The 25,267-nt window shown below is 40.1% G+C and overlaps 1 protein-coding gene across 4 annotated transcripts in view; it reads left to right on the top strand.

Moving 5' to 3' along the window:
* LOC122540344 (segment polarity protein dishevelled homolog DVL-1-like) overlaps positions 1-25,267 on the top strand; it is a 129,756-nt gene that overhangs the window by 84,197 nt on the left and 20,292 nt on the right. For 3 of the 4 annotated variants that reach the window (XM_043675922.2, XM_043675923.2, XM_087980444.1), the window contains one exon: positions 17,314-17,446. In XM_043675922.2, coding sequence (XP_043531857.1) covers positions 17,314-17,446 — 133 coding nt within the window. Of the gene's footprint in view, positions 1-12,855; positions 13,231-17,313; positions 17,447-25,267 lie in introns of those variants that run through there. The other variant, XM_043675926.2, reaches the window with a different exon arrangement.

The raw sequence follows: 25,267 nt of genomic DNA, 5'->3' as shown, positions 1-25,267 counted from the left end.
ATTTTTTCAGATTAAGTATTGATACTGTGTAACCATTTACCTCTAGACCTGCAGTCTGATTCATAAATACTGTGGTGTTGCACAGAGCTGAGAATTACATGAAGAGCCAAGTAAGTTGATTTAGTCAGCTGCTTTCTCTCTCAGTGGACTATAGAGACTTGCAGTCCTATCCTCTCAGTATTCTTTTGTGAAGCAAATGCTTAAGATGAATGCAACTTTTCAGCCCTTTATTAGATGTTTTCCAGAGAGTCATTGTTGATTTCTCTGATAGTGTTTAATGTTAATGTGTTTGACTCAGTTGTCTAATTTTTAACATAGACCAAAAGCAATCACAGGACAGTTTGACCTTAGTTTTCATGCCTCTGTCTGTGTTGAAATGGGGCTGGAGGAATTTAAAAATGTAGATGGGATTCAGTTCTAGAAATGTTGCTCCCCATTTCCATGTATGGGAGTTTTATGGCTCTGGTATAAGTATATGAGTATCAAGTCTGCACGTGGTAACCCTGTTTCCTATTAGAGTTGATGTTTTGACATGTTATTTTTATAGAATCAGGTCCATTTTGTTAGAAAACATTGTAGCATCTCAAAAGAGTTGTGAATCTTGGAAGACTGTGGAGGAGTTGGGAACTTATTGACAGGTAAGTTAAGTGGTGTAGTCAACATCAGTTGGTTGGATGTGTTTTACAGTTCATTTGGTGCCTAAATTGCTGTGCCAGAATGCATTTTTTGTGTGAATGTTATAGTCTGGAGCTTTGGATAGTGATAGTAGAGACTCTAACTTTACTTCCATTACATGATTGGCCATGAATTGATTCACTTTTATTCCCTGCTTTTATTTTTATTTGACCTGCTTTGGAAGGATTTGAGGTTGATACTCACTCTGTTTGGCTGCATAATGAACACACATTCCTTGGACAGCATGTTTTTAAGTGATACTCAATCTGGAGCTTCTGGCTCAAAGTCAGAGATTCTATCCACTTTGCCATGAGACCTCCTTAACTAGATGGTCTATGATAAGTTAAATACATTTTTAATGCAGTGATTGATTATTATACTCACTCTTAAAAAGATAAGTGACAATTAAATTTAACAGAATTCTGTAAATTAGTTTTGGATTATGACATCATATAGATAAAATTCTCCTCTGTGTACAACAGTTTTAAGAATCTGACTGTACTGTGCCACTTGGATACTGAACGTTCTTCTTTTAAAATTCAGCGATCTGCTGAATGTTTTGAGACCTTCTGGTATCCACCATGGCAGAAGTCGTAGGCCTTATAATAAAGATGAGAAGTATTTGAAATGCTCATGAAACAGTCAAAATAAATGAAGTGATGCAAACTCCAGTTGCAAAAATGTAATGAGCTTTTCACACGCCCATAAATCTATCAAAATAAACTGTCACTCAACGTCTGATTCGAAGATATGCAGGTCTCTCAACAGCTCATAAAATGTTAAATCTGACTCAACACACAGTTTCTTTCACAGTTCTATGAAGACCCTCTACAGAACTGAATTTACTAGTAGGTTTGGAGTTCAGCCTTGCATTCCTAATAAGATTCTGTCTCTCAGCTGTACAGCTAAAAGATGAAGAGCTGAATACATTGAAACCTTTCAAACAGGCTGAACAGATGACTATCTGGTTCAACAAATGGCTGACTGTTTTGACAGATTAGCATGAGTTCTGTCCATAATGTATACTAGATAAATGAATGTGGAAGATATTTGGGGTTGTGGAGGTCGCATTTGGGGAGGGGGTGGGGGGGGGGAGCAGATGTGAAAAGTGCATAGGGGAAATGAGAAGCATGGAGGGGATTTGGGAGATAGGAATATACAGATGGCATGGTGGTGAGTAGAGGGTCAGTTGCAAAACTGGACTGATGAACAGAGACAAGTATTCAAGCATAACTGCTTTGGCATCTGCCCTTCCCTGTTCCTGCCTCAGGCTTGCTCACAGATGTCGGGCTGCTGACTTCAGCCAGTCCAGGTGCCCTCTCCTAGGCAAAAAGTAGGATCACAAATTTGGGTACGGGGGTTGTGCAACTTTGGTCATCACCACATAGTTGGTTGCTGAAGCCACATTGGGATGCTGCCTACTGGAAAGAAATATAAATGCAAACATTGTGTGTGAAGTGGGGCTAGTGCTTGAAATGTTGATTGGCAAAAATGCTAAGTTGAACACTGAGTGCCATTGGAACGCATGCCTGAAGGGGTGGAAGTTGCAAGAAGAAAAGGCTGAGAAGCAGTTTCCAAACAGCATTAAGAAAATGAGTCTCAAGAAAATGTAGAAATAAAGCCAGGAGTGGAAGAGTGAAACCTGTTGCTGGCTGAGAGTGAAAACCTTGCGGAAATGTTAAAAATTTATTGGAAGGATTTGTCTTGAGAATTTTAAGAGATGAGGATTTTGATTTGGAATGTTATGCTTGGATCAGGGATTCTATTTAATGAGGGTGACTGGGATGTGGTTTGGTCACGAGACGTCTACTGGGATTGGGTGTGTAGAAATTTTAAGCAGACTGTGCCTATTCATGAAGTTTGTTTTTTTTTCAGACCGTATTTGATTGCTATTCTGTGTCCTCACAGGGCAAAGGAGAGGATGTATAGTTAGTTCTCTGCTAAGCATTGTAAAGGTGAGGTTTGAGGGGGTCGGGGTTCCTGCTGATTAATTCTGCTCCTCTGTTCTCAACCTTATTGTTGACTGAGGTCTTAAAACCAAACACAACATTCAAATATTCCATGTCACCTCATTCTAGTTAACAGCTGGTGTTTAATTAAATTAAATTAATAGTGCAGTGAGATTGTATTGAATGTCTTACATCATAATCAGTTGAACAACTCTTCACAAAAAAGCAATGAAATTGTATTAGTGAGGAAAGGCTGATCAACCTGATAATTAAATGGCCCAGAGAGCACACCTCCCCCCCCCCCCCCCCCCTAAAAAAGAAAACTCACACTGCTAGGGTGTGTGATGAAAAGACACAGTGACAAAATTGTGATAAAGTCTGCAGCAGTGCATTTTCAGTGCTATGATGAATACTGGCTTTCACACCAGTGTCATACATTACATACCCTTGATCTGACCATCTGAAGGGAAACATTACATTTTTCTCACCAAGAAGCCATGTAATTCATATTGTTGATTAGCCAGTGATGTACCATATACATGTGTGTAAAAGTCTGAATTCTGCGATTAAATTTTCAGCCAAAAAATAGAAATTCATCTTTTACGAGTTATATTTTAAAGGGTTGAAATACACCTCCTCCCATTGTCTTATGATCATAAACCTGCTAGGTTGGAGGCTGTTCTTGCCATCCCTGCCCCAGGTGTAATACAAAAGAGATCATAAAGTATTTTTATTATCACATCTTTATAATAATAACTATCATAGAGACATACATTAATTTGTGTGCACTGAGTTTATTAAAATCAAAAGCCACATATACAAATTTCTACAATTTAATTCCATTTACTTCACAGTATAGAGAACACTACTTGTATTAAACGTGCCCTGAATGTGTGGGAAAATTCATTAAAATCTACCCTCTTCCTTGAGAATCAAATAATATTCCCAATTTGCTTCATGAATTGAATCACTAATTGATCAACAGCCTCATCTTCTTCAGCAATTATCATCATAAATTATATTTTATAATATCATTCAAAAACCATCATTTGTGCCATGAAATGCATTGAATATCCCACATTTACTGAATGATTTCCATTCTGATTTCATTCCAGACCATTCTACAGCCCATTTATACAGGGTTGGACACTGCTTTCCTCGATGTCTTCTCCAGTTATCCAATAATCCCACTTCTTTCTGATGATACCCTTGAAGGACTTATCTAGAGAGAAATCCAATGGTTGAACAAGACTTTTAGCCCAATGCAATTTCACTGATATGAAATCTAACTTCAACAATGTTATCATTGAAGAATTATCTAAATATGTCTCAGATGAGAGGACATTTTTTCTTTATGTAATCCTTCTGGTCAGAAACCTCAAATTTTCCTCAGCTGTATGTTTAAGTTACCTTTGTGCATCCACCTCTCCATTATTGTGAATGTGGATGACTACTTACTTTGTGAATTGCTATTTTGGCAGTTTTCTCTGGAGGGGCTTGACTGTCCTGTGTTTTATCCCATCGGACACACTCAACAGCACAATGGCAAATCTACAGTCTTCATGGCAGTTATCTTCAGTAACATTATTTTCCCTCTGACGTTGCTCACCACTTGAATGGCTGCATGTCCCAATTCGTGGGAGTCTCATCATGTTCCCAATGTTACTCCTGATATGGGCACTTTTATACATGGGACCAATCGGTTAAGGACTAATAAAGGACAATTGATTCCAGCTTCTCCTCAGACAAGAGGGGCACGGGAACTCAAACCCATTGAGAAGTCCTCTTATGTATTAAAGTATATGCTGTTTACATGTTATGTGGTGTAATGTGTAGTTACAGCTATTTTTTCTTTGTGTAAAGTGTACAATTAAATTGCCTGAACAATGGCATCGGTGTTGAGTGACTGAGTGAAGCTGGTTTGACCCCTAGTCGACCAGTGTAGAATAAATCTAAACAGAAGTTGTTTGATTACAATTTTCTGAAGTGTTCCGTCCCCTTTGTTCAGTGACCTTTGCCAGTGTTGGTGAAAGTGGAGGACGTCTGTACCATCTGATAACATACCTTTTCCAGCTGTATGAATGTCCTGAGGGGCTTTTTGTGAAGCAAGTAACTAAGGACGGTTGGAGTTGACTTCTCTGCTGACTCTGAACAAAGCCCCAGGAGCTTGTTGTCAACAATTGTGCCAGATCACATACTGAAATGGGTGACATTTAGGAGTTGTTTTTAAATATTTATGGACAAAAATGATCAGGTTACAAACAGTAAAGGAACCAATTGGCTTATTTGGCCCCTTGGTTTGGGTGTGGGACTCCTGGTACCTCAAAAACAGGAAATTGTACCTTTTTTTGTGTTTGGATATCCTCTGGCAATCCCTTATAGTTCCCTTCAACTTAAAAGTTGCTAGATGTGTTGAGCAGTGCACTGCTAAATGCAGTATTTTCTCATTCTTTCTCTTCTTTGCTCCTCCACCCTGTTTGAGAGGACTCACCTCTAAGAGTCAGACATGGTGTATCCTTTTCTTGCTCTGTAATTAGGAGCTCACTGTTGGTATAATGCTGCTGTCAGTGTTCCAAAGAAAAAAAGGATAGTTTTGCTTAGAGGCAATTTATCCATGAGGATGGCCGAGGTCAGCTTTAATCACAGATGGGCATTAGGTTGAGGAGATGTTATGTACAAACTAAAGCAGCGTGATTGTATAGAAGGGGAGCTGGGACCAATTGTCCTTTATTAGTCCTTAACCGATTAGTCCCATGTACAAAAGTGCCCATCTCTGGAGTAGTGCTCACCATGGTCACTGTTTGATCATTTGTGATAAAGCAGATTAAAGAAGGAACACTTTTTAATAGAAAGTCAGAATGCAATTGTTTCTTGCCTGCACATAATCACTGAAAGGTAAGTCGATCAAACTTATTGAACTCCTTAATTAAAATAGAAATTGCTGGAGAAGCTCAGCAGGTGTGGCAGCATCTATGCAGAGAGAGCAAAGTTAATGTTTTGAGTTTAATGACCCTTCTTCAGAATTATGAATTCTTTGCTATCCTTCAATCCATGGGCATTAAATAACATTATATGGTCTGTTTAATGTGATGAAATATTCCAAAATAATTTGCATAAACAAATGAGACAAAATTTGACATCAGACCACATATATTATTTGGGCATAGCTTGGAAAATGTTTGGCTTTTAAAGAGCACCTTAACAGAGGCAAGAACATTTAGCTGAGATGGGGTCTAAAACTGGCTTTGATCCCAGAACTATCTGAGCCAACAGGATACACTGAGTTGAATATTTACTCTTTCAACTGTTGGGCAAAACTCTTTTTCATCCAAAAGACCAAGCAATGCACACTTGTTCATAGGTTGGAAAGGGTGTTTTACTGTCAAGGTCAGTATACCATGGAACTGAGAAGTTGTCATCAGGAATTTAGTGCAACATTTGATTAGGAAATCATTATAAAAGGAAGTGCTTATTGCTGGGATGGTGGAAGAGATGGAATGTAAAGTCTGATCAGCCTGATGGCTAATCCCAAAGGATCCCTGAGTCAACAAGACAAGTCTTCATAAAGGAACTTTCAATACTAGTGACAGTTTGCTGAAAAGATTAGAGTAGAGAGCATGCTTATTCTGACTACATACAGTACAATGTCAGAAGTCACACGACATCAGGTTATAGACCAACAGGTTTATTTGAAATCACAAGCTTTCGGAGCACTGCTCATTCATCAGGTGATGTGACTTATTGTATAATGTTAATAAAGTAAATATTTGAAGTAGAATAAAGTAACAGCATCATTCCCGTAGGATTCAGTGGCTATAGCATAAATGCCTTCACAATACCTCCGATTGTGGCCCTGGTATCAGCCACATTAAACCTGCAGCAGTTAGAAGGAGGGGAGAATCACTGCAGCACTTACAGTTTAACAATCAATTCCTTAAATCTCAATCCTTAACTTTTCAGCCTAGGTCACTGTGTCCTGAGTGAGACTGAGCATCACCTCTTATTTTTCCTAGTTCCTGAAATTCCTTTTCTGGCTCTGTTCTTCATATGAGCCTGCAATGCAGATTAAATCTTCTCATGTATGCTTTGTGCATTTAGATAATGTGCCTTACATTTCATCATATTTGCACCTATTCCTCACATGGTTCTTATTCACTGATGCAGTTACTGTCAAAAGACAAGTGTAATAAGAGAAGATCCTGTTAAATAGTGTGTGTAACTAGTTGGCTTTATTGAAATCACATGGTTGCCATGATTTCAATGTAAAACAAATTCAGCTGTGTGCTAATTTTACTGTGCTAGTTATTATCAAGTTAATGTTATCCAATTAAGGACCTGTTATTCTCGCTGCAGATGCTGCCAGATCTACTGGGTTTCTGCAGCACTCTTTTTGTTTCAGACTTTCAGTATCCTAACGTTAGTCAGGGTGAGTTAAATATTGATCTGCTTAATACTCATTATTAAATTAAAGCATTATTATGCTAATGCATCACTAGTTCATACCAATTATTATCCAGTTCTAATCATATACAATTTCATGCTAGTTATTATACAGTTATGTGGTTCTCCGTTTTGTGGTTATCAATGTGGCAAATGACATCCTATATGACTGTGACAAAGGTCCCTCCTCTTCTCAATTTATCAACAGACTTTGACAAATTTGAGCACAAAGTCCTCCTTCAAAATATGTCCACTAAAATTTGATTGAGTGGGACTGCTCTCACTTTTATCTATTTAACCATAGCCAGATTATCACTTGTAATGACTTCTCTCTTTCTGCTGCACTGTCACATCTGGTAATGCCCAAAGATCCATCCTTGCCCCTACCTATTTTTAATCGACATCTACTCTCTTGGTTATAAATAACTTTGTTATTTTTACAGATGACACCCAGCTTTATCTCAACACCATCTTTTTTCAATTCCTGTATTGTTGTTAAATTAACAGACCACTCTTCTCCTATCTAGTACAGGATAAAAAGACGTTTCTTCCAATGAAATATTAGGGGGACTGAACCCATTGTTGTCGTGTCTGTTCCAGTCCCTAGTTACTGACACTATCCTCTTTGCTGGCACCAGTCTGTATTTAAACCAGTCTGTTTCCAACCATGGTGTAACACATGATGTAAGATGAGTTTCTAATCACATACAGGATGACCCCCGTATCCGCAGTTTCAGTTACCCGCAGTTTACCATGGCCCGAACATACTACAGGGAGCCTTCTGGAACCAGGGAGCTGCTGGAAAGGTAGCTTTCCCATTTAAGTAAATGGGTTAGCTCCTGTCCGTGGTTTGAGCTTCTGCGGTAGGTCTTGGAATGTATCCCCCACGGGTACATGGGGGAATTACTGTATTGTGCCATGACTATGACCTCCTATTTATGCCTCTGTATCATGCACCACCTTCACACTTGTATCAGCTTATCTGCTGCAGAAGCTCTCATTCCTGTTTTCATCACTACCTGACAATTATTTCAACATAGTCTCAGCTTGTTTCCCTGCGTAAACTTGAGATCAATCAAATCCCTGCTGCTTTTGTCTTGCCTTGCACTATGTCCTGTTTGCCCATCACCTCTGCTTATTAAACTACACCGGCTCCTGGTCAAGCAGCATCTTGATTTTAAAATTCTCATTCTTGTTTTTAGGTCTCTGTGGCCTCATCTTCTATATCCCTATAATCTCCTGCAGCCCACAACTATCTGAGATAGCCGTACTGCTCTAATTCTTACCGCTCGATCTTCCCTGACTTTAAGCACTACAATATTGCCTTCAGTGTCTGAGTGGTCAGGTCTGGAATACTCTCCCTACCTTTCTCTCTATTGTTGCCTTTCTTTAAGACACTCCTTGAACCAATCTCTGTGTCTAAGCTTCTGGTCATCTGACCTAATATCATCATATGTGCCTCAGAATCATATTCTGTTTTATAATATTTCTGTGAAGCATATGGTGATTTTTCTATTGCATTAAAGGCACTGTATTGATGTAAGTTACTTATCCCTTTTGATATTTTGAATATTTACACTTTCAGAAATCTCCTGTCACTGTTCTATAATGTTGAATATATAGAGTGGCAGAGTTTGCAGGTCTTACACAAGGATCAATCTGTGTCCATCAGCAATGATCAAACACTAGCAATTCCTTGGTGTCTGAGGAAGTGCTTTCTCTCTCACGCACACACACAAATACTCCGCTTGAGGCCATATTCAGTACTCTTAATGGCAGCATTTTACTTTCAACTTTTCTTTTTATTGGGATCATGTAGGGAGAGATTGATGGGAGTGCAGATGGTTCATCTGTCAACTGAAGAACTCTTGTTTGTAGTAAATATGCTAAGAAATACAAAATCCTGTACTAAACTGGTTGTAAGGGCTCTCAGAAATCTGGTTTTGGGCTGGGAATTGATGAGAAAGTAGCACAGATTGGATGTGGGAAATAGATGGAGAGGGAAATCAGCTGCCTGTTTTACACTCTCCCAGTTTTTCTTCCCTGTTAAATTTGGTACCTAAGATTAATTTCAAGTCCCAGATGTTCAGATTATCAATGAGATTCAGTGCAAATTAATGTGTATGTTAAAATTGAATTCTTGAGAGCTGTTAATGTAAATCAGATTTTATGAACTGAAGCAATGCAAAATGCCATTTTTATCCACTTGGGTTTGAAGGAAGGTCTTCACTCTCTTTGAATGGCACAGTGATTCTTCTGTCATGTGAGGAATGCAACAGCAGGTGTTTTATTACAAACTATTTTAAAATGCAGAAAGAAATTCTTAAAACCAAGGAAAAGAAGTTTGGGTAGGAACTGATATTGATGAAATGTCTGGATCGAAGGTTAATTAAAGGCGCCATTCTTTTGTCAGACTGCAGTTTTCACAGTTCATTTGCATCTAGGTATGGAATGTAGGTATCAATAGCAATGCCAGCATTTATGCCATCAACAAATGGTGGTGAGCTGCCTGCTTGAACTGCTGTAGTTCTTGTGGTGAGGCACACCTGAGGGAGGGAGTTCCAAGGTTTTCACCCAGCAGCAGTGAAGAAATAGCAATATATTTTCAAGTCAGGCTGGCTTGTGAATGGAAAGGACCCTGGAGGTGATAGTCATCATTTTTGTGCCAGATACCCTTGTTCTCTAAATGGTAAGAGTTATGGTTCTGAAAGGTGTAGTCCTAGCAGTTTTGGCAGTTGCTGGCAGTGCATCTTATAGCTGGTAGCACCACTGCACATAGTGATAACAATGGAAGGGTAAATGTTTCAGCTTGCTAATTGCAACCAACCAACTAACTTTCCAGTCACTGATTACACTAAGAAATACGAAGGGATTTAGCCTGGAATAGTGCATCAAGTGAACTGCAACCAGGTTGGGAAGGGCTGCTGTCTAAAATTAATCAAGCAATATTATGTGTTACCATCTTCCAGAGTGATATGACAATCTGGGAATGGCCTGGTCTCTTTAATATGCATGCAGATATTCATCATTCCAAAGAACGCAGAACAATATAGCACAGGTTTAGGCCTTTCCATACCAAAACTGTCTTCACTTACAGGATCTGTATCCCTCCATTCCCTTCCTGTTCATGTATTCGTCCAGGTGTTCTTGAGTGCTGCTATTGTATCTGCTTTCACCGCCTCTTCTGGCAGCACGTTCCAGGCAGTCATCACCCTTTGTGTGAAAAAGTTGCCTCACACATCTCTTTTAAACCCACCCCCCCCCCCAGCCTGTGTCCCTAGTAATTGACCCATCCGATCTTATTGAGAAAGGTAATATTACATAAGTGTTGCTCCGTCACAGTGGGGAGTATTAAGGGAGTTGGAGGTTTTTTTTTGGATTAAACATTATACTGAGGCCCTGTCTGTGTTCTTGGGTTGACATTTAACAAAAAACCAAGTGTGTTTTCTGAGCAAATCCCAGGTTCAGTTCCTCATCTGTACTGAATTAGATAATTGAAGCTGGGCCTCCGACCCCTGCATTTAGCCTCTTCACCCCTGTATGACTGAGGGGAAAATCCCTCTGGATTCCATCTGCTCATTGGTGATTTTCTGCAGGAAAGTGTATTGATGCAGGGATTTGTTAAGGAGAGGATCAAACTTCAGTATGATGTCTTGATTTTGGAATAGTCTGCCTGTTCTCAACTTATAACCTCACACAGAAAAATGCACTATTGACGAGAGTCCGCTCCATCAGGAAAGGATGGAATTTGAACCTAGTAAACTGATTTCCTTGTGAAAGTCAGCACTTCAGGAAAGAAGCAGAAAAAAGTTGAGCAATATAAAAAGTAAAATTTTGAAATCAAAACAACACAAATTAGAATATGACCTTGGAATAAACAAAAAATAGGCTGTGGCAGGGAGGGGGTTAACTCCAAAGCTGGGGAGAATGGTACCCGTTGATACAAAATGGTGCTTCAGTTTCGGTTGCCGCTCATTCAGTCCTTCATAATAATAAGGTGCCTGAGGCAGGCATTGACGGTCTACAGAAGGGGGAAGAGCGAGAGAGGCGGGGAGGGGAGGGGAGGGGGGATAATTTGCATGTGCTGTTGCTATTGGATTCTTGTCGACTGTTGCGACTACCCCTCACTGCCTGAAAAACAGAAGATCTCTGTCAGTGGAATAGTCTCATTGTATCACAGGTACATAAGCTGCTGCAGACGCAGTTCTGAATACTGTGTATAAATTAGCATGCTTAACTCTTGCTCGCATCTCTGGAAAGTTGCTGTGCTTCTTTACAGTAAGTAATTTATTATCTAATCTAGGGTGTTTCAATGACTGTTTCTGTGCTAATATTATTAGCTATTAAAATGTGCTCATCAGTAGGTATCTTGTTGCCAGGCTCTGTACCTGTGCACAGCTAGCCTTTATGGCCTCTGTTGCTCCCAAAATTAGTGGTTTTCTGCATAACTTAAGCAGAACCCTGCTGTTAAACTGTCAATTGTTTATCGATTCACTATATCACTGCTGTTCCTGGGATTCGGCAGAGTATGTTAAGAGTCAATTTTCTGCATCCAGCTACTGATGTGGGGGGATTATTTAAAGTGAATTGTTAAGTCACAAATTTAAAATCTTTCACTGGGGTTCTGACTGACTCTGACACTACTCCTGTGCCAGCCATTGCCTCTGGCTGATGATGCATCAGCTGGATGTCAAAGAACTTCAAGATTGGCCACTATCATGTTCTACCACTGAATCAATGGGTAATTTTATTTTGATAATGTAGCATTTACAAACTGTCCACTGTTAAAAACAAAAATCTGAGGGGAAGGCAAGAGAAAATCACCGAATGATTGCAGACACTGAGTAGGATGCAATGCTGAATTATATTTCATACAACAAAGAAGTCGGGTTACTACCAATTCACACATTTACCAGATAATCACCAACTCCCTAGTTACCTAGAATATCACTGCTCAGTATTACCTTTATTAAGCATACCATCATTGCTATCTGTCAGTAGTAATACAGGTTAACACAATGTAAGATCAAATGAATTAGCTGCAGGTATGCAAAAAAAACTTGTGATGGTCAAACTCAATCATTCTCATTTCTAAAGAGAAATATGTTCAACTCCTAGAAGTTGGGTTTTGGCAGCAAACTGGTTGCTCAGATGCATTGGCACAGTGTGACTTGCATGCCTCCTCCACATCTGTGAACACCAGGGGAGGGAGTAGGTATCAGGGCACCTGGCCTACCATTTCCTTTACATCTTCAGCCCCCATTACTTGGCTGATTTTGAGGTTGCTGTCGTTGTGGGGTTGACCTCCATCTAACCCAAATCATAAATTGTTTTCACTTTCATTCTTGTGGATAGTTTGATACTTTGTGTAAGGTAATCTTCCTGGCATTGTGCAACATGTGCCGTTAGAACTGCATCCCAGTAGCTGGGAGCATTATCTCACCACATAGTGTGATACTGTGTCTCACAGACCAGCAAGCTTCCAGCTATCATTCCACCAGTCAGCTAAGGGAGAACTTTGATGCTACAATTGATCTCAGAGTCCCTGGATTAGAAAGGGGTAAATCAGCCAGTGTTGCTGCTGTCAAATACACCCCAATCTGTCAGCATGTTTTTGTGAGTGTTCTACTTTGTTGCATAAGAGGGGCAAGTTCCAATTCAGGGACATACGCAAGGTGAGTTGTAGATGCAGAGTGTGGAAATAATGATGTAACTTTCCCACAGATTGTGGCTGTCACCATTCAAGGGCCAGCATACATCTACGGTGTGGCAAATGATGCCCAACGGAATCTTTCAAAGGAACAGCAGATTTACCACTTTTCCCTGAATTGCCTTGGATTTGCTGTGGATCTATTTTGCCTTCTGTCCCAGTAGCATATTTCTGTATTGTGCATATGGGAATACAGGTGACCTATCGCTTCAAGGATTACGCCACACTTGGAACAGGAGGACTGTAGCTCCCTCGTTTGCTTGGTACAAGGACGAGTTCTGATACCAGCAATGGTTACGTCTAGGTTCTGGCAGTGCTTTGGAAGAAACCGACAGAGACCAGATTCCACACAATGCTCTTCTCAACTGAATCGGTGCTTCCAATCTGGACGCTCTCTATTGAAACCACTGCAGCCATTGCGATGCTTTCCTGAGCCACCACCCCGGGTTTATCAGTGTAGGTATAAAATGGCTGAAGAAATATATGGCATCAACCATGACCCACTCTAGTGTGGATCCTGTCTAAATTGTACAAGAGTAAACCAGCTATTGGCACTCAGCACCAACTTGAACAAGGGAGGATGGATTGGCCCATTGTTATCCTAGTTGTGCTCCTTTATTCAATTATTGCAAAACAAGCAAAGCTGTATTTATATTTGAACAATTTGCAATCTGTCCAACCTCTAAAGATAAAAAATATGAAATACCTCACAAAGTGACACAGAGCCCCATTTCCAACTCCTCCACACTTAGCTTAATTCCCTTCCTCCACTCTTCACTCACCCTTGCCTGTTCCCTTATCCTGGCCTCTTCCCTCAACCTTGCCCCATCCCACTTCGACCCACTCTCACCTTAATCCTATTCCCATCCATGCCTCAATCTCATTTTACCCCTACCAAATCTCAAGTTAATGTATCCCAGCCTCCCTCCTTGTCACTAAGTCAGCTGGCTTCTGCAAGCAGGCCTGAATTTCCTGTTCCACACCCTGCTCTGATTTCCTCTCTAGCACTGAGTACAACTTCACAGGCTTCATTTGCTTTACCATCAGTGTCAACTTCATACGTGCCTGTCTATGGAGTGAGGTGTCACTATTAAGTAATCATAACTGAACCATGTACTGTCTTCAAATGGCTGATTTCTTTCTCCTTCCTAATCTCATGGTGCTGAGGTCAATGACTGTCACCCTGGAGCTAATTTATTCTACTCAAAGTGGGGATGGAACTGAATATTTTGCGGTCTGTCAATCTAAGCTACAAATATATCAGGGAGCTGAGAAACCTGTGAATTTACTAATGCTTGACTCTAGCATCAATAAACATTGGAGTCCCTTACATGTTCAATGTTCAAGCCCTTCATAAAGAAGAGAGATTACAAAGCAATTGTCACTGGTCAGTTTTAATTAGGTGGCTATATGTACTTCAGTGTGGAATCAGTATGAATTGCAGCAGTCATAGGCACTGAGGTTTATTCTCGCCACCTGTCTAAATTGGAGTGGGCAGACAGTGGGAAACTTAAGAATATTTGCTCTGTTGATGGAAAAAAACTGCTTATATCCGAGCAGGATTGGCAAGTTAGTTCTGTTTTAAGGAGACAGCCTTTCTTGATATTAATATTGAGACATTATTTGGCTCCATATGTCTGTACTACTACCAACTTTGCTCTGAATCTACAATAGGCTAATGTAAATGTGGATCATGCTATCACAAGGAGTACAGACAAATCGTGTTGTGCATTCAAAGGAAATCTAAATAAACTCATGATGGAGGAAGAAGTAGAAGGCTATGCTAATGCAGCATAACCACTGGCATAGGTTAAATGAATAGTCTTTCTCAGTCATGTAAGTATAGTGTGATAGATTATTGATTTTAGACTTATCATGAGGCAGAAATGCAATCAGTGATATATGTTCTCAGGCTATCACCTTAACAGCTCTTTTGCACACACTAACTGATGGCTTCATGCCTAGGTATACCTAGATTGATGCCTGTGCTGATATTATGTTCTAGTTTGGGTACACTGGATATAATAACTGGTGCCAAGGATGACACTCTTTATTGGTTCTGCCTAGTCTGGTGTGATACTGAGCCTAGCGGTACTGACAGACTGGGTATCACAGGAAATTTGTGCAGTTGCTCAGCCTTCAGTCACATGGTTTGCAAAAACAGAATCCAGCAAAAGTGAAAACGATTGCCAACGGAGCCAAGAAGCATTTCATTTATTAGCTAAGTGACAACATTAGGGAGGTAAGAAAGCCAAGCTGTTGTGCTTTCTAAAATTTTAGGAAATGTCCCAAGTCCCACATTTCCCAGGTCTTCATTCACAAATTCCTTCTCGTGAGTACAAGAGATTTTTGGACCCTCATTCTCCATCCTTTCCGATACAATATTGGGTCCTTTTGCAGCAAAGTATGTGATTGGGCTTCCAGCAGTTTTTGAGACCAAGTCCCAATAGAGTCCAGCCAGAGTGAGGATCTACTGGTACTCAGTGTGATAGGGTAGAGCATGTGACCATCACCATGGGAAACATTGACACCAGATGTTAAGTGCCAGCTATGAGCGGAAATCCTGGTTAAAAGGAGAGGAGGGATCTGATGTGTTTGTAGCTACACATTACTTCTTCCCATGATGCTGCTGTTCAGTACAACTTCCCCATTACTCCCGTTCTCTCTTTCCTTGCTGTTGTTCTTATCCCTGTTCCCATTCCCCCCCACACTGCTCAAACATTTATTTAGTGTGTACTTGAACCTTTATAATTCTCTGAAATGTCACCTCATGAGTTTTTGTCAGTCTTTGGAAAGATACAACAGCATATGAGCTACTATATAGACAAACATAGATGAGTGTGAGCTGTTGCATTTTGACAGCAGGAATATGAAAGTCACACATTCCTTGAAAAGTAAGTATCTAAATGGAACAGAAGGATAGAAAAATCTTTGAAAATAGTGATCACAGTTAATAAATCCATTAAAACATATATAAACGCTAGCAATTATTTCTAGAGGTTTGAATTGAAAAACAGACAATTTATATTAAATGACTTGAATTTTAGTTTGACTATACTTGAAGTACTGTGAACAATTTCTGTTTTTAATATTATTAAAAGGATATTAAGACAATGGAAAAGGTACAAAAACATTTGCTAGAATGAGACCAAAACTGAGAAGATGTAAACAGGAAAGCCAAAAAAGATTTTTCTTTTCTGAGGTGTGACCAGAGAGGGGCCTTCAAGGTAATGAAAGAGATTAATCGGTGCAAAGATGATGTTTCTGCCTGCAGGTTTGTCAGATCTAAGAGCCATCCCTATAAGATAATCTTATTAGGGAATTCAATGAAAGTTACTTTCTCTAAAGAATGGTTCAAATGTTGCACTCAAAATCACAGAAGAAAACTGGTCAGGCTTTCATTTCTGTCCCACCTGTCCAAATAAGCAATTCACTAGGGCCGTTCTCCTATCTTAATAGTCCAGTGGCATCTTGAATTCCATGATGATACCTGCCTATATCACACTGTCAGACAGCATATCCCACAAAAGATTGGTTGTAGTGACTAGTGTGTATGGGGAATGTAGATAAGCACATGAGGGAGAATATATTAGAAGAATGTCTTGATCAAGGTTAGATGGAAAAGGGTGAGAGGAGGCTTATGAGGAGTATAAACACTGGACCTTTGCACTTGTGTTGTATGTAGGGTGTTGTGGACCTGACCATTTCCCCTCAAAATATATTAAGAAGGTAGTCTAGTCTGTAACTACTCATTTTAAAAGTAAGTGTATGGCATTGTATTCCAGATGCAATTTGATTGGTCAAACTACCAGTTTGAAACTAAATGCACTTTATTCATACACTATAATTAAAATACAGACAAAATAAAAAGAAAAGATTGGGTTAACTGTAACTATCAAAATGCTTAACAAAATAATATATATTAATTACTACTAATTAATGTTTCAATAGAGTAACACCCCATAAACACGCCCTTGGCAAAAGTTAATTCAGTAAAATAGATTATCTCACATGCGATTCTAGCAGCAGGAAGAGAACCAGAGCTTTTAACTGTAACAGAGAGAGAAATAGGAGCTTCTACATCCAGCTTCCAGACCCCAGCAACTGTTACTGAAGGCTAAAACTAAACAAAAAATCCTCGTTCTGTGGGTGTTTGAGCCCCACCCATTCAGGCTGTTTCTAGAATTTTCAAAAAGAAAATCTAAGGCTTGCAAACTGTTTACTTTGCTGGCTTTGGAACAGATTGCTCAGCCACCTCTGTCTCAACCTTTCTTCATTTAAAAGAAACCAGGGCAAAATACAGCTCTTAAAGCCATACTACCGTCACCCAGCATTTGTAGGGCCTTTGAGCATCTCCAATGAACTCATTTAGTCAATAGCTGGTAATGGGCGAAATACTCGATACTGATTAGCAGTCTACTCCTCTTGATGGACTTTTTGGATGTTATTTCACTGAAATGCTTGATACTGTCTTAGAATAAGTGAAAATTATTGATGGACATTATTGAGCCTACTAACACCATGGCACTTCTCCCACAGTTCCACGAGTAAATGGACATACTAAAACAGATCGGCATCGCAATGCAGGTGGCTATGAGAGTGCTTCCACAGTGATGAGCAGCGAGCTGGACTCGAGCAGCTTCATTGACTCAGATGATGACAACACCAGCAGGTAGGAGCAAAGGTGATGTAGGAGCATGTAGCAGAACAAACAAAATATGTTATACGTCAGGTAAACAAGCAGTGCATCATACACATAAGAGGACAGATGATATATTATTATAGATAGTAGCAAAGATGATGCATTGTATATCAGAATTAGAGGTTATGCAATTTGCAGGGAGGAAACTGGGTGATATATCACCTGCCAGGCTTGCCTGTCTGATGAGGGCAGAATGAAGGTGATTACTTCTATTTGTATCTGAGATGCTGATCTCCTTGTCATGCTGTCTCCAGTTAGATTTGTCATTGGCTCTGGTTTTACAGACCAAGTAACCCTTTTTGTGTCGTACTGAAATTTAATTGCCAATTCAGTGTTCTTCTATGACAAGAAGTACTTGAATTATTGCAGACAGTAAGGTTACTCTGGTTACTTCAATAACCTCCTTGAACATGACTGTAACCATTGATAGATTATTATTCCTCCATGATCTTGCTGGAACCATTGAGTTGTTTAATATCCTTGCCTATCATCTCTCCTTGATTGCAGTCTGGAACCATTCTTAATTCCTCTCTTACCTCACTGTAACCCTAACCCCTCCAACCAAGGTTTATTCATGTTTCTTACATAACCTCCAAACAATCTACTTTTGGATCCCTGCTCTTCACCATGTATCTGCTGCCCCATTGGCAGCATCATGTTCAGACATGTCAATTTCTGCATGTACGTAAACAACACTCACCTCTTTCTCTCCACAAAATTTTCCTGATGTCTTCATGTCACTTGTTTTCAATCTGCTTCTACCACATCTGATTCTGAATCAATCATGAGTTGCTATTTTAAATATTGCAAAGATTGAAGCCATTGAGTTTAGCCTGACTATAAACTCTGTAAGCGATTTCCAACTCCATTTCTTTCTTAACATGTGCTTACGTTTGTTTGAAACCTCAAATTCTAACTGACCCTGAACTTCTGTACCATCATAATCAACCACCTACTTCTACTTCTATAATGTTACCCATCTCCATCTATACCTCAGTCTGTCTACTACGAAAGCCCTCATCCAGGCATTTGCCACCTCACACCCCTCTATTCCCCATTGCCATCTTGTCCCACCTTCTATCCACAATCCTCAATAAACTTCAACTCATCCAATATTCTTGTTATCGGTGTCCTATCCTGTACTCATCTCTGCTGGGTCACACAGGCCTGTTAGCTCCTGGCCCCCAATTACCTGCGATTTAAAGCTTTCCTATTTGGGTTAAATCCTTTCGTTGTCCCCCTCATCCTATCTTTGTAATCTCCTCTGGCTCCAAATTCTCTTTCCCCTTCATTCTGGTTCTTTAACTCTACTATCTTGTGTATTTTCCTGTGTGCCGTCACCCGAGGGAGAGTTGGTGACATAATGGTAATGTCACTGGACTAGTAACCCAGAATCCCAAGCTAATGTTCTGGGGACATGGATTTGAATTCTACCATGGCAGAAGGTGAAATTTGAATTCAGTGAAATCTGGAATAAACAGCTGACTAATGATGACATGTAACCGGTGCTGATTATTGTAAAATGTCATCTGATTAATTTTATCTTGTCTGGCCAACATATGACTCCAGGCCCACAGCAATGTGTTTAACTATCTTCTGTGCAATTAATGCTGCTCTGGTCAGCAATGCCCAGATGCCATCAATGAATAAATAATGAAAAAAAATTTGCCTACACTCTTCAACTCCATGTTTCTCTCCTCTTTTAAGATACTCCTCAAGCCCAATTGTTTGATCAGGCTTCAGTTTTTAAAATATTATCTCTGCATTGTCTTGGAAATTTTGTTAGAGACAATCTATGGTTGTATCGTTGCTACTGTAAAAACACTTACTTTTGACAGAGAAACTGTAAATTATGTTGAGAAAAATCACTGATGGTTACTTTGGAAGAATGAAAATTAATCAGGATTTAACCAAAGGGCTGTCCTGGACTCATGGCTGGACAAAGCAATATTTCATGTTCAACCATTAAAACTTTACTTCTGTGTCTTTTGATAATATTGTGAAAAGATACCCTTTCTGCTCATTAGGTCACATGGTCACTTCCTGTCAGATTCTGCCTGATTATGTTAAGTTTCATTCGTTCATCTCTTCACTTTGTTGGGTTTTTTTCCTCCCCTTCTCTGCTCAAGATGTTCACTTGAATTCAGGGCCTGGTGATAACGACCCTGTCCACTGATCAAAAAGTCAGAGGTAGCCCTGCCTTGTTATGGGGCTGATCTGATTTTATGTCTGGGTAGTTAGCTGCCTGCCTTTGGGGCCCTGAATTTTTAAGAGAATGGCAGAATATCATGACTGGTGTACCACAGGAATTGATGCTGGAACCTCAAGTCTTTTCAGTTTTCCTTCTAGGTGGACAAAGTCACGGATATGAAAGATGCTGTCTACGAATCCTTGGTGTGTTGTTGCAGTGCCTCTTATAGATGGTACACAAGGTGTCAGTATTCCAGGGAGTGAATGTTGAAGGTGGTAGACTGGCTTCTATCAAGCAGACTGTTTTGTCCTGGATGATGTCAAATTACTTGAGTGTTGTTGAAACTGCACTCATCCAAGCAAGTGAAGAATGTTCCACGATGCTATTGAACTGTGCCTTCTAGATGGTGATCAGGCTTTGAGGATACAGGATGTGAGATAGTCGCTGCAGAATTCCTAGCATCTAATCTGCTCTTAATACCACAGTATTATATGGCTGATGTAGTTCAATTTCTTGTCAACTGTAACCCCTAGATTTTTTTTTATTGGTGGATTCAACATCCGGGAGAGATCTGATTCTCGTCTGTTGGAGAAGGTAGTTGCTTTGCACTTGTGTTATACCTGTCACTTACCAGTCCAAATTGAATCTTCTCTCGGCCATGCTTCATTTGTGCACAGATTGCTTCATTACCTGCAGAGGTGTGAATGGTGCTGATTATTGTGCTTTCATCATCAATGATCCCAACCGTTGACCTTATAATGAAGATAACGTCTTTGCTGAAGCAGCTGAAGATTGTTGGACCTAGAACTCTACCCTGAGGAATTCCTGCACTGATATTTTGTGGCTGATAACCATTTTTTTGTAACTCCAGCAACTGGAGAATTTTCTTCCATAGACTTTAGATTTTCTAGGGCTCCTTGATTGCATACTCTGTCAAATGCTTTGATGCCAAAGTCACCCTCTTTGCTTCTCTTGAGTTCAGCATTTGTCCATCTTTAAATCAAGGTGACAATGAGGTTAGGATCTCACAGAACCCAAAGTGAGGTGTCAGTGAACAGGTTATTGTTGAGTAACTACTGCTTGATAGTACTGTTAACAACACCTCCCACCTTTGCTATTGATTGAGCATAGATCGATAGGGCAGTAATTGTCCAGGTTGGATTGTCCTGCTTTTTGTTAGAAATACTGGACATATCTGGACAATGTTTTGACACTGCTGGAAAATGCCAGTGTTGCAATTGCACTGTAGCAGCTTGATAAAAACTTATTCTCGAGCAAACTCTTCAGTATTATTACTAGGATGTTCTCAAGTGCCAAAGCCTTTACAATATTCACTGAGTTTAACCATTCTTGATACCATATGGAATGAATTTAGTGAAGGCTGGCATCTGTGATACTCGGGACCTCAGGAGGAGGCTGAGATGGATTGTCCACTTGACACTTCTGGCTTCAATTGGCTTACAAATGCTTCAACCTTGTGTCAGTTCATCAGAGCAAAAGACATCATTGAGGCTAGGAATACTTGTGGAACCCCCTCCTTCAGTGAGTTGTTTAATTGCTTGCTACCATTCACAATTGGATGTGGCAGGACTGCAGAACTTAGATCTGATGCGCTCGTTATGGAATCACGTGGCTCTGTCTATCACTTGCTGCCTCCTGTGTTGCATCTTCACCAGATTGACACCTTTTTAGGTATGCATGGTGTTGCTCCTGGTGTATCCTCCTGCACTCTTTATTGAACCAGGGTTGATCTGCTGGCATGGTGTTAATGATAGAATGCAGTATGTGTCAGTCCATGAGGTTGCAGATTTTGTTTGGGTACAAGCAGTAGTCACTCAACAATAACTTGTTTACTGACACCTCACTTTGGGTTCTGTGAGATCGACTTCACTCCTGACCTCATTGCCACCTTGATTTTGATGGTGGCCCACAGTGCACCACGTGTGCCCAATCTTGAGTTGCTAGAACAAAATCTCTCTCATTCAGCGCAATGGGAGGTATCCTTGATGTGAAGATGGGACCTAGTTTCCATAAAGACTGTGCAGTGGTACCTCTACTCATAAATGTCATGGACAAATGCATCTGTGACAGACTGATAAAGACGAGGTGGTGTACCCTTCTTGTATCCCACAGAGTGCGACCCAATCTAACAGTAGTGTCCTCTTGTGGTGCTACCTAGGCACTCGTGGTGATGGACATTGAAGTTCCCCATCCAGAGTACATTATGTCCCTCTGCCACCATCAGTGTTTTTTTCGAGTGGCACATAACATGGAGGAGAACTGATTGATCATCCAAGGGAGATGCAGTAGGTGCTAGTTAGCTGGACACTTTCTTGCCTGTGTCTGACCTGACTTCATGAAACTTCATGAACTCCAGATTCAATATTGAGGACTCCCAGGGCAATTTCCTTCTGACTCTACATCACTGTGCCATCAACTCTGCTGGGTCCACCCTGCCTGTGATATAGGATATACCCTGTGATGCTGATGTCTGGGACATGGTCTGATTTCATGAGAATTATATGTCAGGTTTTTGCTTGATTGCCTGGAGAGTGCTCTCCCAAATTTGGTATAATTCTCAATCTTAGTAAACAACACTTTTCAGGGCCAACAATGCTATGTATATCCTTGTCATTTCCATTGCCTTGGTCACTGTGGTGTGGTCTTTTTGGTTTTGTTTATTTTGTTAAACTTCCTAATGCATAGGTACACTGAATGGCTTGCTAGGCCGTTTCAAAGGGCATTGAAGGGTTAATGTATTGTTTTGGTCTGCATTCTCATGGAGGTCAGACAAGGTGAATTTTCCTTACCTGAAGGATTTTAGTGAACCAGATGGATTTTAATAACAATCAACAATGGTTTCCTCATCACTATTAGACTCTTTCACTCATCAGTGAGTCAGGACATAACCATTACCCGCAAAATTAAGAGATTTCCCTGATTAGCTTTGCAAAAACCAACTATAATTCTGAACATCTTGGAAAAAAGCTCCAGTTTCTTTTGCTTCACTTCCATGACCAATCATCCAGTTTCACTTCAATTAATCTCTTGCATCTTTTTCCTGGCTCAGTACCATACCAAACAGTTCTTAATGGCGAAGGTAAACATTTTTTTAGGAGGTGTGAGGTATTTAGTAAATCATGGTGTTTACTGGTAGTGGAACACAAACTTTGCTTTAATTCCTTCTAACTCAGCTGGCTGTTATCTGAGGAAAGAGACAATGGTAAACAGTCTCCTGAATGTTCACCTTCACTTTGCCATAGAAAATACGCCAGTTTGGAGTGAGGCTCTTGGAAGGTGATTAATTGACCTATTGCTTCAGTTGCTGGAGATTTCAGAAACCTCGCTGTTTAGACTGACATAAATCCAGCAAATTTAAGCTCTAATCAGAAATTTGAGCTGATTTTACATGCCAAGTAGCAAGTTTATCTAAGTATAAGCTGAAAAATATAAGTCATGTAAGTTAGGGGAAAGGACCGGAAAGTGGACATGAGGAATGTCAGATCAACTGTTTTCAATGGTGGAGCAGGCTCAAGGAGACTGCCTACACCTATTCCTATTTTTTATGGTCTTATCTTACAAGAAAGGAAGCCTTACTAAAATATCCCCTCACCAAATGCTGTGTAGAATCTGAGTAAAGTATTGTAGGGAGGCAATTCTCCCTAACTGCCAAACTTTATTGATACAATTTTCCTTCTCAGTCAAATGACTGAAAATCTCGGTTTCGCGACAGGACTTGATCCTCTCATCCTCTCAAAGGTAGTTCATTGACCATGAAGTATTCTGAGTTTCCTGAGGATGAGAGGTTATTTAGAAATTTAAGTTTTCCTTCCTTGTTGCACAGAATCCAAACCAAATTTAACATTTGTACATAGAATTCTGTAAAGCTTGCTCAGAGCAGGGCATGAGCTTCATCTACAATATGAAGTGGTTGTTGATGCCGTCATCTTATTTTGAGAGTTGGGGATCAGTTGGTCATTTGCCTGGACTGGTGGCTTGCAATGCAGAGTGGCACCAAAAGCATGGGTTCAGTTCTTGAACAGGCTTAGGTTACCATGTGTGACTTTTTTTCTACCTTGCCTTCTTCTGAGGCATGATGACCCTCAGATTAAACTCACCACCAGGTATCTGTCTCTAATGAGCGAGCAGGCCTATCGTCCTCTGACAATAGCAACTTTACCCTGTGTTATGTTCCTTAATATCAAACTAACTCACACATACTGTAGACCCCATGTACCTGTGGGTGATATGTATCTGTGGGTGATACGTTCCAAGACCAAAAGTAGCCCGAAAATGCAGATAGGAGCGAACCCATTCATTTCAATGGGAAATTTACTTCCTGGCAGCCTCCTCGTCCCTGATTCCGGAAAGTTCCCAATAAAATGTTCAGGTCACGGTAAACCACAGGTAACTGAAATTGTGGAAAACGATTTCGCAGATACGGGGGTCGCCCTGTACTTAGTGAGTTGAACCTACTTGAAATCTCAAGTAAATTTATTTAACACTCAAACTGATAATTTGTCATTACACAACAACTTTTGTACACATTCTTAGTCTAGTACACTGCTGCTTCACCTCCTCATGACTGCGAGTCATGTGGTGTAATCCTGGTCCTTAGCTTAATAGCATACTTAAAACAGTAGTATAACACTGCATTATCTAGCCCCCTCACTGCAGTTTTGCATTTTATTTTATAAATCAAACTATCTTTGTGCTGACCCATCTGAAGGTGTAATTCATTTAGTGCCACACCCCAGCCTTTCCTCCATTGCTGTAAAATTCTTATTCTGATTGTTCTCTTCTTCTCCTGAAGGTGCTGACTCTTCTTGGGGTTCAGCTCCACCTCCTCTCATGAAGTTGCAAACTCTCATTGTGGTTCAGCTCCCCCTCCTCCCCTGAAGGTGCTGACTGATACTGACGTTCAGCTCCTCTCCTCTCTGAAAGCCACTGTCGTCTTGTCTCGGTTTGGTTTGCAAGAGAACCAGTAGCCTTATACCTTATTTAAGTGAGAATTGAAACAGGTATTGCTCTCTAACAGAATCACAGCCAAAGCCATTCCTGTCTCCTGTATGTCCACACTATCACACTTTGCAGAAGAAGTACTGGATAGTGATGAGTTGCAAAAGCAATGGGTGGTTTCTCCTTTCTAGCCTGGGCACTGAGGCCAGTTGCTACCATAGACTAAACCAAGGTGGAGCTTGTAAGCTTCTGATAGTAGAAATGAGAATGTTGTTCACAGCAACTTTCCCAACTGAGCCAATATAAAAGTGGTTGTGTGTTTAATAATGCAAGGAAGATATGAATGTTTTGTAGTTAAAACTTTACCGGTTACTTGTTCATTCTAGGACTTTACTCGCCACTTCGGGTTGAGTTAAATAATTTTGAAAGCAGTTTTAATCCTTTTTATTTCTGTTTAATTATCTTTAGCTATAAATCTTTCTTGACTATTTAGAACTCTTGCTAAATTGAGTTTTCAACAGGGTGCTGATTTGAGCTTTGTAAAATAGTGATTATTGAAATCAATGTCAATCCCCATCACAGCAGACTGAAATAATTGATATGTTTGGGTTTAAGGTTGAGAGAGTTTTTCAAAAGTAGTC

This window comes from Chiloscyllium plagiosum, unplaced genomic scaffold (genome assembly GCF_037043375.1).
Source record: "Chiloscyllium plagiosum isolate Xiang-an unplaced genomic scaffold, Cpla_swu_hap1 HiC_scaffold_37, whole genome shotgun sequence".
NCBI lineage: Eukaryota > Metazoa > Chordata > Chondrichthyes > Orectolobiformes > Hemiscylliidae > Chiloscyllium > Chiloscyllium plagiosum.
This window is presented reverse-complemented; position numbering and strand designations above follow the sequence as displayed.